This window comes from Abramis brama, assembly GCF_963993115.1.
Source record: "Abramis brama genome assembly, chromosome: 9".
NCBI lineage: Eukaryota > Metazoa > Chordata > Actinopteri > Cypriniformes > Leuciscidae > Abramis > Abramis brama.
Window position 1 is genome coordinate 16247103 of NC_139971.1, and position 16267 is coordinate 16263369.

The 16267-nt window shown below is 35.4% G+C and overlaps 1 protein-coding gene across 1 annotated transcript in view; it reads right to left on the minus strand.

The window, feature by feature from the left end:
* Window positions 1-16267, minus strand: part of cd151l (CD151 antigen, like) — a 125062-nt gene that overhangs the window by 107636 nt on the left and 1159 nt on the right. The window contains exon 2 of the mRNA XM_084123929.1: window positions 14537-14620. Within this exon, the coding sequence (XP_083980055.1) occupies window positions 14537-14620 (84 nt within the window). The remainder of the gene's footprint in view (window positions 1-14536; window positions 14621-16267) is intronic.

The window sequence follows — 16267 nt, forward strand, 5'->3', positions numbered from 1 at the left end:
GTGGCACAGCTCTAAAAAGATAGTAAACGATCACTATTCAGTCAGTTCAGCGTTGATTGGTCTATCTAGTTCTTGGAAACACAGCGTTCTTAAAGCTATAGTGTATTGGAAATATGCTTGCTCTAAAGCAGTGGTTCTCAACCTTCTTTGGGCCAGCGCCCCCCATCCATTATCCAGGTCCCTCAGGTCCAAAAGTTACAGACTTTGTTGTGCAATTCTTGTTTTATGTCAAATGTTGATTATTCATGTTAAATGTAAAAATGTTAAATAAAATAGAACAATAAATAAAAAAATAGTAGGCCTATATTAAAAATAGACATATGAGACTTTCACATGTCATATTTTCACATGTTTAAAACATAGTTTAATAAAGCCAAAATTTAAAAAACATTTTGGCAGTTTTTTTTTTTTAATCCATTAGAAAACCTTGTTAAATATGCTATTATAAACTCGTAGGGGAAAGGGACTTAGGTTTTATCATGCATTTAGGAGATTGTAAGAAGCTGCTTACATTAACCTTACTTTCGAAAAAAATTAATACAATCATGATTTTTCATGAAAAATTATGTTAGAATTGTAGGCCTAAAATATCTTGGTATCAGCTTGTTTTCATCAATGGTATAATTAATACAATTACAATTAATTTGGTTAATTATAATTTGTCATGATTAATTTGTTCATAATCAGTAAAAAAAAAAAAAAAAAAAATATCTTAAAACAAGAATAAACACATATGAACAATTAAATTATTGTTGTATTATTAATTATTTTTAACTATCTTGAAACTATTCAAGCATCATTTCGCACTCAGATGTGACGGTGGAATTAATGCATTACCAAAATGTGATTACAGAATATATTTAAATTATCCATCAAATTGTCATTTTCTCCTTACAGTCTTGCGAGTTAACAATAATGCCTGACCAGTAAATTACTTGGTGAACAAAGAAAACATTTTGCATTGGCATTAGTTAATACCTAAAAAAGTAAAAGCTTTACCTTATAAATAGAATTTAGTTTAATTAATTTTAAAATTCGTCGCCGGAGTGAATGGGAACATGATTTATTGAAAATCTTTGAAAATCTTTGAAAATATATGAAAATTATTTGAAAATTAAGTGGTTCTTAAGTCACTACTTTTTTAATTTCTTGTCAACTTTCCATTCCTCCGCTGCGTGATTCCAGTCAGCGCTGGATTCTAGCCACCACCGGATTGTTGTCAGCGCGAAACACATTTCTGAGCACGTGAATGCTGATTCTTGTCAGCGCTGGATTCTAGTCGGTGCTTGAGTGCTGGTCTATGACTGGAAAAATAATAGAGTCGTTGCAAAAGAAAAGATACATAGCTTACATGTCGCATTAAACTGGCAGATTTTAGAATGTTGTAGGCAATTATTTTGCAAGTAATTACATGTTTAATCTTGTCTTGCCTGGATCTGTGTAAACTAGTGAACGCCATGAACACCTGAACGCCCCCTCTTTCAAAAATCTTGCTTCAAAACGCCCCCTGTTGTTCTCTGAACGCCCCTGTTGAGAACCACTACTCTAAAGGCTATCTGTTGTTATTGAAACATGCCAGGGCTGTACAGTGTGACATATATGAAAAAATTGGTCTATGTGATGAATAAATTTACCACTGTAGCATGTGGCGATACAATTTTGCATGTTCATAACACAGCCGCTTGATAGTGTGAAGTGATTGTTGTGCTTGTTTGCATGTGAGATTGATGGCGCACTGCTTTTATACCTGGTAGTTGATAAAACTTGTTTTTATCCAACTCCATTTCCCACAATTTTCTAAGTAATTAAAAGCCCATAATTTCTATGCAGCTGCTAGTTGACGAGAAAATGAAGCGCTATTTTCAAGTGATCCACGAAAACCCCAAATGAGCCCGCAAGGAAGAATCGGCAGAAGCAATTTTACCAAATCAAAGTAAGGGAGAAACAAAAAGGAAAATTTATAGATATAACCCCGAGTTGAAAAAGGATTTTCCATGGTTAACTTTCGATGCTGACCAACAGCTCTTGTTTTGTAGCTCGTGCAAGGAGGCTCCAGAAAAGATTAAAATAGACAACCCCTTTGTGATGGGTTGGTAATCCAAATCGGGTAGTAGCTAAATGGATGACCTCTTCTAAAAGGGTCAGGAGACCAAATACAAAAGAGAAGCCAGCAGACATGCTAGATCTGTGACACACACACTATGCACTAAACTAAAGAAACGATGCAACTGTCGACAGTATTAGTCTCATAGAGGAGTGTCATGGGATAGGTTAGTGCTAGTTTGCAAACAAGAGTTTTTATTTAGTGATGTCAGTAGTATTAACATATACTTTGTGTCACTTTTGGTTGCTTTATGACCCCTTTGATTGATTTATGACCCTTGTCACTAGTGATTAACAGGGAATCCATGCGTCACTCAAACTGACTGGTCAGTGGGTGTCAAATGTTTTTACAGGGGGAACGTCTGTATGGGGTAAACTGTTGCTGATTGTATTTTCCTTTGATTGTTGGGGGTGAAATTCACCCAAGCAGGTATTACGTAATGTTGACACCCTGAGTGTCAAAATCGTTGTTGTTTGATCAATAGGGTAGCCTATATGTTAACCTATATAACCTATATATATATATATATATATATATATGTTAAGCCTATATAGTCAAAGTATTTGAGTCAAGACATTCAGGAATACACCACACTGGCTATATTCATTAAAATAACATGTCTGGGGATGTTCTTTTAAGTCAAGTCATCTTCATTTATATAGCACTTTTAACAATGTAGATTGTTTCAAAGCAGCTTTACAGAGATAAGCGTATAATTTAAGGTAACAGATTGTTTTGGCTTTATAGCGGTTCTTTAATAAAGTTATTTTCCAGCTAAAGTTAGTTTTGATTGATTCGCTTCCGTTGCAACGATCATTTGTTATTAAATTAGGGGCCGCTAAGATGACACCGTTCTACACAGACTTTAAATGCGAACCTGTGATAAACGCTGATGGTGCTCATATGCGCATTAAGAATTGGTTCTATAGTTATGTGCATTTGAATATATGTGCGCAGGTTTGTAATTCCCTACAAACCAAGCCTAAACAAAGTACTGGTCTTTCCTTATAAATTTTGATACAGAATTTTATTTTATTTTGTCAGGTACACAAAACGAATTTTCCCGACAACACCTTATCTGTAGAGTGGTAAATGTTCTTTTAAGAACAACTGTGTGTGTGTGTGTGGTGTGTGTGTGTGGTGTGTGTGGTGTGTGTGGTGTGTGTGGTGTGTGTGGTGTGTGTGGTGTGTGTGTGTGTGTGTGTGTGTGTGTGTGTGTGTGTGTGTGTGTACCTCAGTAGGATCAGTAGTACCTGAACTTTAGGTTTTATGTTAATGCCTAAGACAAAGACTCAGACACGTTCATGTGTGTGTGTGTGTGTGTGTGTGTGTGTGTGTGTGTGTGTGTGTGTGTGTGTGTGTGTGTGTGTGTGTGTGTGTGTGTGTGTGTGTGTGTGTGTGTGTGTGTGTGTGTGTGTGTGTGTGTGTGTGTGTGTGTGTTGCAAAACAACAAATTTACATATTTTACTACAAAATTCTGAGTAAAATAAGACACACAGGGATTTTAAACGTTCAAACATTTTATACATTTGTTTGCCATACAAAAAGCAAGAAAAGTTGTCTATTTCCTTTAAATAAAACTTTTACTTTATTTTATTCTTTAAAACAGACTGATGACCAGCATCTTTTATTAGTACTGTAGCCGAGCAGTTTCCTCACATGAGTAAAACACAATTTTCACTTAGAAAACTTTTTAAATGTATGCATGTACCTTTTTTCTTTTGACAAACCTACATTTCAAATTATACCTGTGTGTGTGTAACAACCACAAGGGATACATGTTGACGCCTAAGTTTCGGGTACAGTGCAAACATGCAATACTCAATCAATAATAAATCTAATCTTAGTGTAATCTTCGTGTGGTCAGAACACAAAACTTTGTTGAGTGATCCAGACAAAGCTTCATGCTAGAAAATATCATGGAAGTCACTAGCCCTTCAACATCCAGCACAAAATTAAAGAGATGAGCTTAGGATGTTTCGACTATTACCACTATTTTGTTTGTTGGACTCTCCTTTGAGAACTGTCAACATTCAGTGTTTATAGGAATAAATGCAAATTAAGAATTTGAGTGATAGTCTTTCTGCTTGAGAGTGTTTTACTAAGTTGATATTTTTTAGTGCAACTTTACAGCTATCTATGATGTGGGATCACATGAAGCATCAGCACGAAAAGTAAGTTATTCTGTTTTACACTTAATCTGTTACAACTGATTCGAATCACATCTGACTATTGTACTGAGAGCTGCACATTCATTAATGTTTGAGGCTGGTAAACAAAGTGCCACACTCCGGTAAAACCTGCAGATAAAATAAAAAAATGACGTGTGAAGAAATCACCATGTAAAATTAAGACCCCAAATCACTAAGAAAATAAGTTAGGCCATACAAAAATTGTTTATGATGCATACAGAAAATAGAAAACTCAAATGATGAGCAATTTGTAAGTTTGTTACACGTTTGTAAGTATGGTTTTGCAAATGACTTTTTATTACAACACTAATTAGTCATCTTGTTGAGATGACACTGTTCACATTTCTTTGTTTGTTTTAGGCGAAGACAAACCGATGTAAGTTCATGCTATTCCGCACATGGGAAAACGTGTGTGATAAACGCAGGCCTTATATTTAAGAGGCTTTTTAAATATATGACTGAGCTTTCTCTTTTTGACAAACCAGTATTTCATATATTACATTATACTTAATATTATATTAAGTTGTTTAACGTCCACAGAATTGTTTATTTCAACGTCCCGCTTAACATTAAAGATTATAGTTTGTTTTCAATTGTTATCACCATCTTCTTTGACTCAAATAAAGGTACTATATATGTGCTTAAAATCTTTGTACATTTTTTGCTCTTCTGTCAGATTTGTTAGAGGAACTATGCCACACTGTTGTAATGCAAACTCATTAAGAACTATAAAGTTACATGTCCTTATAAAGACTATGAATAAAATTCAAACATATTCGTTATACAGGATTTATGTGTACACAAAAGTAAATTCGAGAGGTCAATTTATTACGAAAGAGTGTAAGGCATATAGGAAAAGAGACAATTAGCCATAAAGAATACAGAAATCCTCTCTCCTGGTCTATTGTGAAAGTTTATGTCGATACAGTATGGAAAATGATATTTTTCCACTAATCGATGACCCGCTTTACATTTACGGTAGTTTCTTTGTTTTGTACAGTTTGTAAAGACTACTCTCTGAGCGTGGTCAAACATGTTCATAGGAATAATGAAAACATGAACAAATACCACATTTTGAGAATTAAATGTCAGTAATTCTACATGACACTGCTTGAGACTAAACAAATGAAATTTATTTTAGGACATCTTTCTGGTCTATCTACGCTGTGGGATCGCAAGACACAATGAACCAACATGAAAAGTGAGTTATGCCGTTTTTCTGTTACCTATTCAACCATTACACTTCAAACTTTTCAAACTATTACACTTAAAACTCTGCATTTCACCGCACAGTCATAGATACACAGTTCTTTTGTGTTTGTCTCTAAACAACTGTTAAGTAAATGAACTACAGTTGATAAGTAGTAATTTTAAGTGAAAGGTGCAATGTTTCTGTCCATGCCAATACTTTGACACCTTTGACACCTGGTGTAGTAAAATGGCAAGTCTATGGCAGTCAAAAGCAGATAACCACATTCGATGTACATAATCTGCGTAAGGTTCCATAGCGTAGAGTTTGACTGTGTGTGTGACCCCTTGTCAAACACAAATCTGCCTACACGATCATCAGACATCAGAAAGTCCTGTTTCACAAAATCTTCATCTTCACGTAGAAACTTTGTCAAACTAATTTTCTGGAGTGGATAGTGAAGGTCTTCATCTGTTTAAGCTTGTTAACTGTTCATCTGTTGCTGTTCTTATCGGTGTTACACACATCACTCTAGATGTTATCAGGAGTTTTTGGAGTAGCATTGTAACACTAGATTTTTACTTACTATCCTAAATCTTATTTAAATACCAAATTCAGGAGGCTGGGCTGTAGGTGAGAAACATCCAGGGTTGTAATGCTCTAAGGATGTGACACCTTCAGTAGTCATAAAACATCACACTTAGTGAGATTAACCAGTTTTTTCTTCAAACAAAAGTGATTACAGTAATTTGCTGGTAAACTGTTGTACTCTGATGCACTGTATTTGGTTTTACAAATAGATTGTGAAGGTCTCTGATAGAAAGATGTCTTCATACCTTTGTTTTACGGTGTTTTTAAAAACACTACATAGATGTTTAATTAGATTAAATATTTAAGAGTTCCTTGTGCTGCATTCTATATCCACATACCACCCCAAAATTCATGGGAGCATTGTCTTATTTGAACAAAGAGAAGCCGAGAACATCTAGAGATCACTAAAATTACAGCAGATTAGAGGAAACAGTTGTTTTTCAAAGTGTAAGGAAGACAGACACACTCACACACACACACACACACACACACACGGTTAACAGTTTCTAAAACAGTTTGTTTCAGGAAAAGTGCACACAAAACCAAAGTACCATAAAAATAATAATAATAAAAAAATGTCTCCAAACTGTTACATGCTACAATTAAACTTTGAAGCAATGGAACTTTGGAAGAATGAAACGCACCACAGTGAAAACGTTGTGCCTTGTGTGAACTTTGATGAGGCCAAGAACACTAGCACTGTTAAACATGCGTGACAATAACTGTTCCAATTCAACTCTGATGTGACTGAGCTTGTTTCACATATAACTGTAAATTATCACAGTAATAAACAGTTCACTTGCATTTGCTAGCTAACTATTGAAATTTACGATATACTAAAACATTTTGGTACTCTGCTGATGTGAACAAAAACTGCATGTTTTCATAAAAAAAAAAAAAAAAGGAGAACAAAATATTAAGACATAAAACACACCGTCTGTTTTCTGGATCAAACCTAAAAGACATACGTCCAAAACACAGGTGTCAAAGTATTGGCATGGACAGAAACATTGCACCTTTCACTTAAAATTACTACTTATCAACTGTAGTTCATTTACTTAACAGTTGTTTAGAGACAAACACAAAAGAACTGTGTATCTATGACTGTGCGGTGAAATGCAGAGTTTTAAGTGTAATAGTTTGAAAAGTTTGAAGTGTAATGGTTGAATAGGTAACAGAAAAACGGCATAACTCACTTTTCATGTTGGTTCATTGTGTCTTGCGATCCCACAGCGTAGATAGACCAGAAAGATGTCCTAAAATAAATTTCATTTGTTTAGTCTCAAGCAGTGTCATGTAGAATTACTGACATTTAATTCTCAAAATGCGGTATTTGTTCATGTTTTCATTATTCCTATGAACATGTTTGACCACGCTCAGAGAGTAGTCTTTACAAACTGTACAAAACAAAGAAACTACCGTAAATGTAAAGCGGGTCATCGATTAGTGGAAAAATATCATTTTCCATACTGTATCGACATAAACTTTCACAATAGACCAGGAGAGAGGATTTCTGTATTCTTTATGGCTAATTGTCTCTTTTCCTATATGCCTTACACTCTTTCGTAATAAATTGACCTCTCGAATTTACTTTTGTGTACACATAAATCCTGTATAACGAATATGTTTGAATTTTATTCATAGTCTTTATAAGGACATGTAACTTTATAGTTCTTAATGAGTTTGCATTACAACAGTGTGGCATAGTTCCTCTAACAAATCTGACAGAAGAGCAAAAAATGTACAAAGATTTTAAGCACATATATAGTACCTTTATTTGAGTCAAAGAAGATGGTGATAACAATTGAAAACAAACTATAATCTTTAATGTTAAGCGGGACGTTGAAATAAACAATTCTGTGGACGTTAAACAACTTAATATAATATTAAGTATAATATATGAAATACTGGTTTGTCAAAAAGAGAAAGCTCAGTCATATATTTAAAAAGCCTCTTAAATGAAAGGCCTGCGTTTATCACACACGTTTTCCCATGTGCGGAATAGCATGAACTTACATCGGTTTGTCTTCGCCTAAAACAAAACACAGGCCAACAAACAAAGAAATGTGAACAGTGTCATCTCAACAAGATGACTAATTAGTGTTGTAATAAAAAGTAATTTGCAAAACCATACTTACAAACGTGTAACAAACTTACAAATTGCTCATCATTTGAGTTTTCTATTTTCTGTATGCATCATAAACAATTTTTGTATGGCCTAACTTATTTTCTTAGTGATTTGGGGTCTTAATTTTACATGGTGATTTCTTCACACGTCATTTTTTTATTTTATCTGCAGGTTTTACCGGAGTGTGGCACTTTGTTTACCAGCCTCAAACATTAATGAATGTGCAGCTCTCAGTACAATAGTCAGATGTGATTCGAATCAGTTGTAACAGATTAAGTGTAAAACAGAATAACTAACTTTTCGTGCTGATGCTTCATGTGATCCCACATCATAGATAGCTGTAAAGTTGCACTAAAAAATATCAACTTAGTAAAACACTCTCAAGCAGAAAGACTATCACTCAAATTCTTAATTTGCATTTATTCCTATAAACACCGAATGTTGACAGTTCTCAAAGGAGAGTCCAACAAACAAAATAGTGGTAATAGTCGAAACATCCTAAGCTCATCTCTTTAATTTTGTGCTGGATGTTGAAGGGCTAGTGACTTCCATGATATTTTCTAGCATGAAGCTTTGTCTGGATCACTCAACAAAGTTTTGTGTTCTGACCACACGAAGATTACACTAAGATTAGATTTATTATTGATTGAGTATTGCATGTTTGCACTGTACCCGAAACTTAGGCGTCAACATGTATCCCTTGTGGTTGTTACACACACACACAGGTATAATTTGAAATGTAGGTTTGTCAAAAGAAAAAAGGTACATGCATACATTTAAAAAGTTTTCTAAGTGAAAATTGTGTTTTACTCATGTGAGGAAACTGCTCGGCTACAGTACTAATAAAAGATGCTGGTCATCAGTCTGTTTTAAAGAATAAAATAAAGTAAAAGTTTTATTTAAAGGAAATAGACAACTTTTCTTGCTTTTTGTATGGCAAACAAATGTATAAAATGTTTGAACGTTTAAAATCCCTGTGTGTCTTATTTTACTCAGAATTTTGTAGTAAAATATGTAAATTTGTTGTTTTGCAACACACACACACACACACACACACACTATGGGTTGGGTTAAAAACTAAAACATTTTCTTTAAAAAATACTAAAATAACAAAAGTAACGACCAAATTTATATACACTAAAAAGATGTTTTTGTGTGCAAGCCCAGAGAATCACCAGAAAGCTTTTGATGAAGTGTCATTCTTCAAACATCTAGGCTAGCCTAAGCAACTGTCCTAAAACCATTAACAAACCCATTTAGGATGCACTCTTCCCCCGCCAGTTCCACTCGCAAACACCTTCACTGTGAGTTAGATAAATGTTTGATTCTTTGTCTTTTTAACACTATTGGCGTCTGGGAAACAGATACAGATGTTCCAGAAAAAACGACACCTTTACTTGTTGAGAAGAATATAGCACGGGGTGTGTGGGTAATTAGGACTCTTTGACTTGATGAACGTGTCTGAGTCTTTGTCTTAGGCATTAACATAAAACCTAAAGTTCAGGTACTACTGATCCTACTGAGGTGCGCACACACACACACACACACACACACACACACACACACACACACACACACACACACACACACACACCACACACACACACACACCACACACACACACACACCACACACACACACACCACACACACACACACACAGTTGTTCTTAAAAGAACATTTACCACTCTACAGATAAGGCGTTGTCGGGAAAATTCGTTTTGTGTACCTGACAAAATAAAATAAAATTCTGTATCAAAATTTATAAGGAAAGACCAGTACTTTGTTTAGGCTTGGTTTGTAGGGAATTACAAACCTGCGCACATATATTCAAATGCACATAACTATAGAACCAATTCTTAATGCGCATATGAGCACCATCAGCGTTTATCACAGGTTCGCATTTAAAGTCTGTGTAGAACGGTGTCGTCTTAGCGGCCCCTAATTTAATAACAAATGATCGTTGCAACGGAAGCGAATCAATCAAAACTAACTTTAGCTGGAAAATAACTTTATTAAAGAACCGCTATAAAGCCAAAACAATCTGTTACCTTAAATTATACGCTTATCTCTGTAAAGCTGCTTTGAAACAATCTACATTGTTAAAAGTGCTATATAAATGAAGATGACTTGACTTAAAAGAACATCCCCAGACATGTTATTTTAATGAATATAGCCAGTGTGGTGTAGGGGTAATGGTATTCCTGAATGTCTTGACTCAAATACTTTGACTATAGTTAACATATAGGCTACCCTATTGATCAAACAACAACGATTTTGACACTCAGGGTGTCAACATTACGTAATACCTGCTTGGGTGAATTTCACCCCCAACAATCAAAGGAAAATACAATCAGCAACAGTTTCCCCCATACAGACGTTCCCCCTGTAAAAACATTTGACACCCACTGACCAGTCAGTTTGAGTGACACATGGATTCCCTGTCAATCACTAGTGACAAGGGTCATAAATCAATCAAAGGGGTCATAAATCAACCAAAAGTGACACAAAGTATATGTTAATACTACTGATGTCTGCCCACAGATCTGTTCTACTTTGATATGTAATGTTAAGGTGTAAGAGGTGCTATGTGTTCTGTGCACTTTATGGAACATCAATGCCTCTTTAAAGCTGCAGTCGGCAAGTCTGGCAGATTGAGTCGACTTAGCCAAAATTTTGAATGTTTACAACTCTCATGCCCCTCCCCCACTACCAGCGAGCACCCTCCCATTGAGTTCGTGCTTGTCAGTGCGTGTGCACCATGTTTTCTGTGAACGCATCCGTCTCTTCAGCATCGATCAACACCATGGACTCGGAGGTAGGCTGCCCTGGCTAATCTACCCATAGATAGCAATAACCGAGGAATTGGAGCTTGTTAGTAGATTTTCTCTCCGCCATCACGCGTCGTACAATCCAACACACCTGCGAACTTCAGGTGTGTGCATGTGATATTGTAACGTGCGCGAGGGGGGAGTGGGATCTGTGGTGTGTGCACGACCTGTGATTGACAGTCAGATCTCACACCCCCCAGCGCTGATTGGACCCGATGATCCGGGAGCGGTGGATTTTTGCAAAACAAATAACACGCTCCAGGTGGAGTTAGAAGCTCGGGTTTTTTTCTAAAACCACCTTATTTATGTTGTTCTGTCGGATTATAGTGTCGATTTCACTGAATATGATAAAAAAAAATTTGCCGACGGCAGCTTTAAGTGATGCACTCCATTACTTCTGTTTGTTTTCAGGGATGATAACATATGTTTTATACTTGTGCTACAACTGTTTGGCCTGTGCTACAAAACTTTCAACCTCTGTAGCACCAGTGCTATGTGCAAAAAAAAGTTAACGTACAGCCCTGCATGATTGTCCTTAAGGCTGTTTGGTAGCTATTGGAAACATGCTTGAGCTTAAGGCTATCTGGTTGCTATTGGAAACATGCTCAGATTTTTTTTTAAAGGTTTAAAAATACAACAACATTTTATTGAAATAAAAGGCTTTCTCTCTCGTCGCCACTGAGTTTTAAGTGCACAAGTTAGTTTTGCATCTAATATATCGCGAAAAGATTAGCAAATTTGAATTTGCAGTGACAGATTTGAGCAGTTGCAAGTGCATAATTGAGGTTGTACTGTGAGTGTGAATTTAAGAATAAGTGCAAATATATATTACAAGTTTGTGTCTGTCATTGTATTTTTGTGAATGGCATTTCACACATTTGTGACTACTTGTCTGCAGCTTCAAATTCAGAATACAGGTTTGTGACTATTGTCTGCGAGTGCAAATTTCAACATTCAACTTCAGATTTTTATTTTACAGGCTTTCACATTGGAGCTGTGAGTGTAAATTTTAGTGTACAAGAACAAATATTTATCGTACAAGTTCTCAAATTCACATCTACGTGCTCTTGAGTATTGCTACTCTTTTACCTTCATAGAGAGGACTAACAGTAGTAGCTACCTCAAGTGGTTAAAACAATGTGACAAAAACACACACAAACCTGACCCAAATGTTTAATGTCGCAATTGTTCTATTTGCATTAGTTTATATCCAGCTGGTCACTTTTATGCATTCATTAGCCGGCGAAGTTGCATATTTAAAGCTAGCGACGTGATTGCTTTCTCAACATTGATATGTTCATGTAGCCGACAGAAACATAAACAAATCAGAAATGCATTCGATTTCAGATCTTTTTTTATCACTACAATACATATTGTTATTCTGATTAGATAATCATCAAGTGTTCTAAAATAGAAGCAAATAAAGTGAGAGACTATTCATGTAATATAGGCCTACATTTATGTAATTTTAATGTTCTGGCCTTTGCAGATATTTAAAGATGGCCATCTTGGAGATGACTTTTTGGATTTATATGAAATGCTTTACAATAAGATTCCATTTTTAGCATTAACTAAGGTTAATAAATGTTGTAGAAGTATTGTTCATTGTTAGTTTGTTAATTCCAACATATACTAATACATTTTAAATTGAGTTTTAATTTTTAATTTATCTGTTAACCTTAGTTAATGTACTATGAACTAACATGAATGATCAAGGTACAATTGTATTGCTCAAATATGAATACATGCTGTAAAAATGTATATTGCATAATGCACATAATTCATGAAAGCTGGCTAATACATCCTTGTTAACAAACTGGACTTGCAAAAATGTTACTTATGAAATTTACGTATGTTTCTAGGTTATAGCTAAAGAAACACACATTTGACCTGTAATATTTTAATGTTTAAATTATTTTCTGTAGAATTCATTCAGTAGAACTTCTCATTTTAATATATTAATATTTACTGTATATATTTATTTCATTTAGCACATTTCAGTTCAGCACTGTTTGTGTTATGTTTTTTTTATCCAGTATTCATTTTAAAAAATATCGGTTGATTAATCAGTTATTGGCAAGTACGGTCAAACCTAGTTATCAGTATCGGTAAAATCCTCTATCGGTCGACCTCTACTTATAACAAGTACCTTACAACCTGAGAGTACACATCACTGATCATTAGGGCTGTAACTTTTATGAAAAAATTCCTGTTAGATTTTTGAGATATAAGTGTTCATTGAATCTATTGTAAAATCGATTTTCCATGTCTAAAAACATTTCCATTTTCAACGCCAAATATAGGCAAATCCACGGACAACTAACAGGCATTAGGATGAACGTAAAGAGGGCGCTTGAGACGCGCACAAGTCAGCAATATTTCTGATGATTTATTGGCGTGAAATTTCATGCACAATGACAAACAGGAGAGCAACATTCTCGGAAAACAATAAGCAGAGTGGACTGCCATAACATCAATGAAAAACATTACTGCAGGCTTCAACATGGCTGTGTTTACGATTAGAAATGTCAATCCTACGTAGGTGACTGTAGCCCGTAGCCCGAATCTGTATCTGTATGCATGAGACATTTTTGTTGTAAAAAGAGACACATTATGCAGAAGTAGGCTATAATTTGCTGTTTGTCAGAGCCTGCAGTTGCTGTGTGACGCACGTTCGCTGTGGGCGTATCATGACGAGCTGGACGCGATCCGAGAGAAGGCCGTTAAAATCGATTCCCTATTTTCGTTTTCGAAACTTGTGTTTGTTGGTCCGATCGATTGTGCAGTTGATTTCCGAACGTAAAGTGACAGCCCTACTGATCATCTCTGCAGCCTTTTTGAACAAGTATTTTTCCAAAAGAGACACAACCAGTGCTGCATTTCGCAAAACCATTGTGAGCCAAGTTGATCGTAGAGAACATTGGTGGCAATGGTCTCCACGATCAACTTGGGCTCACAATGCTTTTCAAAACTGGATGACTGAATACGGCAACGATTCACTGAATCTAGGAAATCTGATCTCATCTCCCAAGAAATCTGGAAGATGCTTTGCTGGAGCTGTCCAGTGGTCGAACATTATAAACTTAATTTTCCAATTCCACACTGCCTGAATTTTGGATTACAGTAGCAGAAGAATACAAAGAGTTATCCAATGTGGCAATGTACCGCTTCCATTTGGATCTACATATTTGTGCTAGCACTTTTTCCACTGTTACATACAGTACATGAAAAATAAATACTGATCACTTCTTGATGTTGAAGATGCTCTGCTAGTAGTCGTATCCAACATCAGGCCACTAATGAAGCTTTTGCGCTCCCAAAAACAAGTGCACCCATCCCATTGAAAGGTAAGCCTAAATTAAATTGATATACAGTATAGTAAATATAAATGGATATTACATAGTTAAAATGTTGTGAAGGACTTAAAAACTTTGTTTAATGTTTGTGCACTGGCTTAAATGTTTGAAAACCACTGCATTAGATGACAGTAACAGATACCAACCCAAAACAGGAAATTGAAGGAGAAGAGCAAGTATTTCAAGCAGATGGTCCCACATGTTTCCTTCTTCTCTTCTTTTAACCCCATCTGAAAGAAAAAAGAAAGAAAAAAACACAGACATGAGTTAAAAGCAACTGAGCATCTTTGTTGGGCTAAATACGCAGCAGTCTAGCTGTTGTGCACAATAGTTTCTTGCAAAATTTGTTTTATTTTTGCTTCTTTTGATGTTGTGTAAAGTTATGCCTGGTTACACCACAAACAATAGTAAACTTCTGCAGTTGGGTTTGCAACACTGGGGTATTTTTTTCACCTTGATTTTTGAAGAAAATAATTGTAATAATTATGTTAGATGTGATTTTAAATAATGCATTTTAATAATAATGATCCAATTACCTTCAGTGTGTTTGATAATATATCACAACAAAAATCCTTCAGTGTGTGATAACATTTTTTTTTCATGATTGATACAGATTGAACTTCTGCATCAACAGCTGAAATGTTCTTCAAAATATCTTCATGTTCCACAAAACAAAAAAAAGTTTTATGAAAAAAAAGAATATGATGCTAGTTTTCATAAAGCTAGTTTTGAATGGCATGAGGGCGAGTATGACTATGTTCACACTGTCTGTGTATTCGATTGTTATCCGATCAAAATGACTGACACGTATCAGACTGTCCAGACTGTTCAGATCCGATTTGTGTGTCCCGTGGTGCTCTTACAATTTCTGGAATATCTGCATTGGTTTATGGCAATGACGCTAAGTTGATAGTCCAATGGCAAAAACAACATGGAGGGGTTTGCAACGCTTCAACGTTGTCTACCAATATGACAATGTGTAGATGTCACGCTGGACTACTATGTCTAGAGAAGCAGTGGCAGAAACGTAGAAGACTGAACAACTTTATTCTGTGCTGCCATCTCCGCAAAAATGAAGACACCTCAACACTGAACCATGAAGAATTTTCCATGCAACCTGCACATTGAGAACAACACAACCTTGTTTCTGCAACAATGTCACATGGCGCAAGAAAGTGACATAAGCAAAAATGCTATGCCAAATCCGATCAGAGCTGCCAGACTGAAATGGATATCCGAAAAATTTAATTGAATAGGATTTCAAACCACATGTAGCTTAAAACGGATGATTTGTGAAAACTGGATTTCATGTGATTTCTTTGACATTCATACTTTCTAAATACAAAGGGATGCCAAGTGGATATGCACAAAAATCTGATTTGGACTGACATTCTGAACAAGGCTTAAATGATGATACAACTTTCATTTTGGGTAAACTATTTCTTTAAGCTCTCAAATAAATGTATAATTACATTAATGTTTTTCTAAAAAGAATTGATATTGAAGAAAGGGTTAATTTCTCAACTGTGTGTCATGTGAAACAAAAACACGGTTAAAATAGATAGCTACTTTGACGCATATGTGATGAATTTGTCTGGAGCTCTTTATGTTTATCTGCTAATTAAAGAAAAACACACAGATCTTTACAACAATCACTAACACTCACACACACACACCCGTTATAAATATATGATACCCCTTACAAAACAGTACTGCATGTACTGGCATCTGGCAATACCATGGGGTATGATGCTCCAGCTAATATTCTACGTATAAAACACATAAACTACACTTTAGTTTAGGGTCCAATTCTCACTATTAACTAGTTGCTTATTAGCATGCATACTAGGATATTGGCTGTTTATTAGTAGCCTACT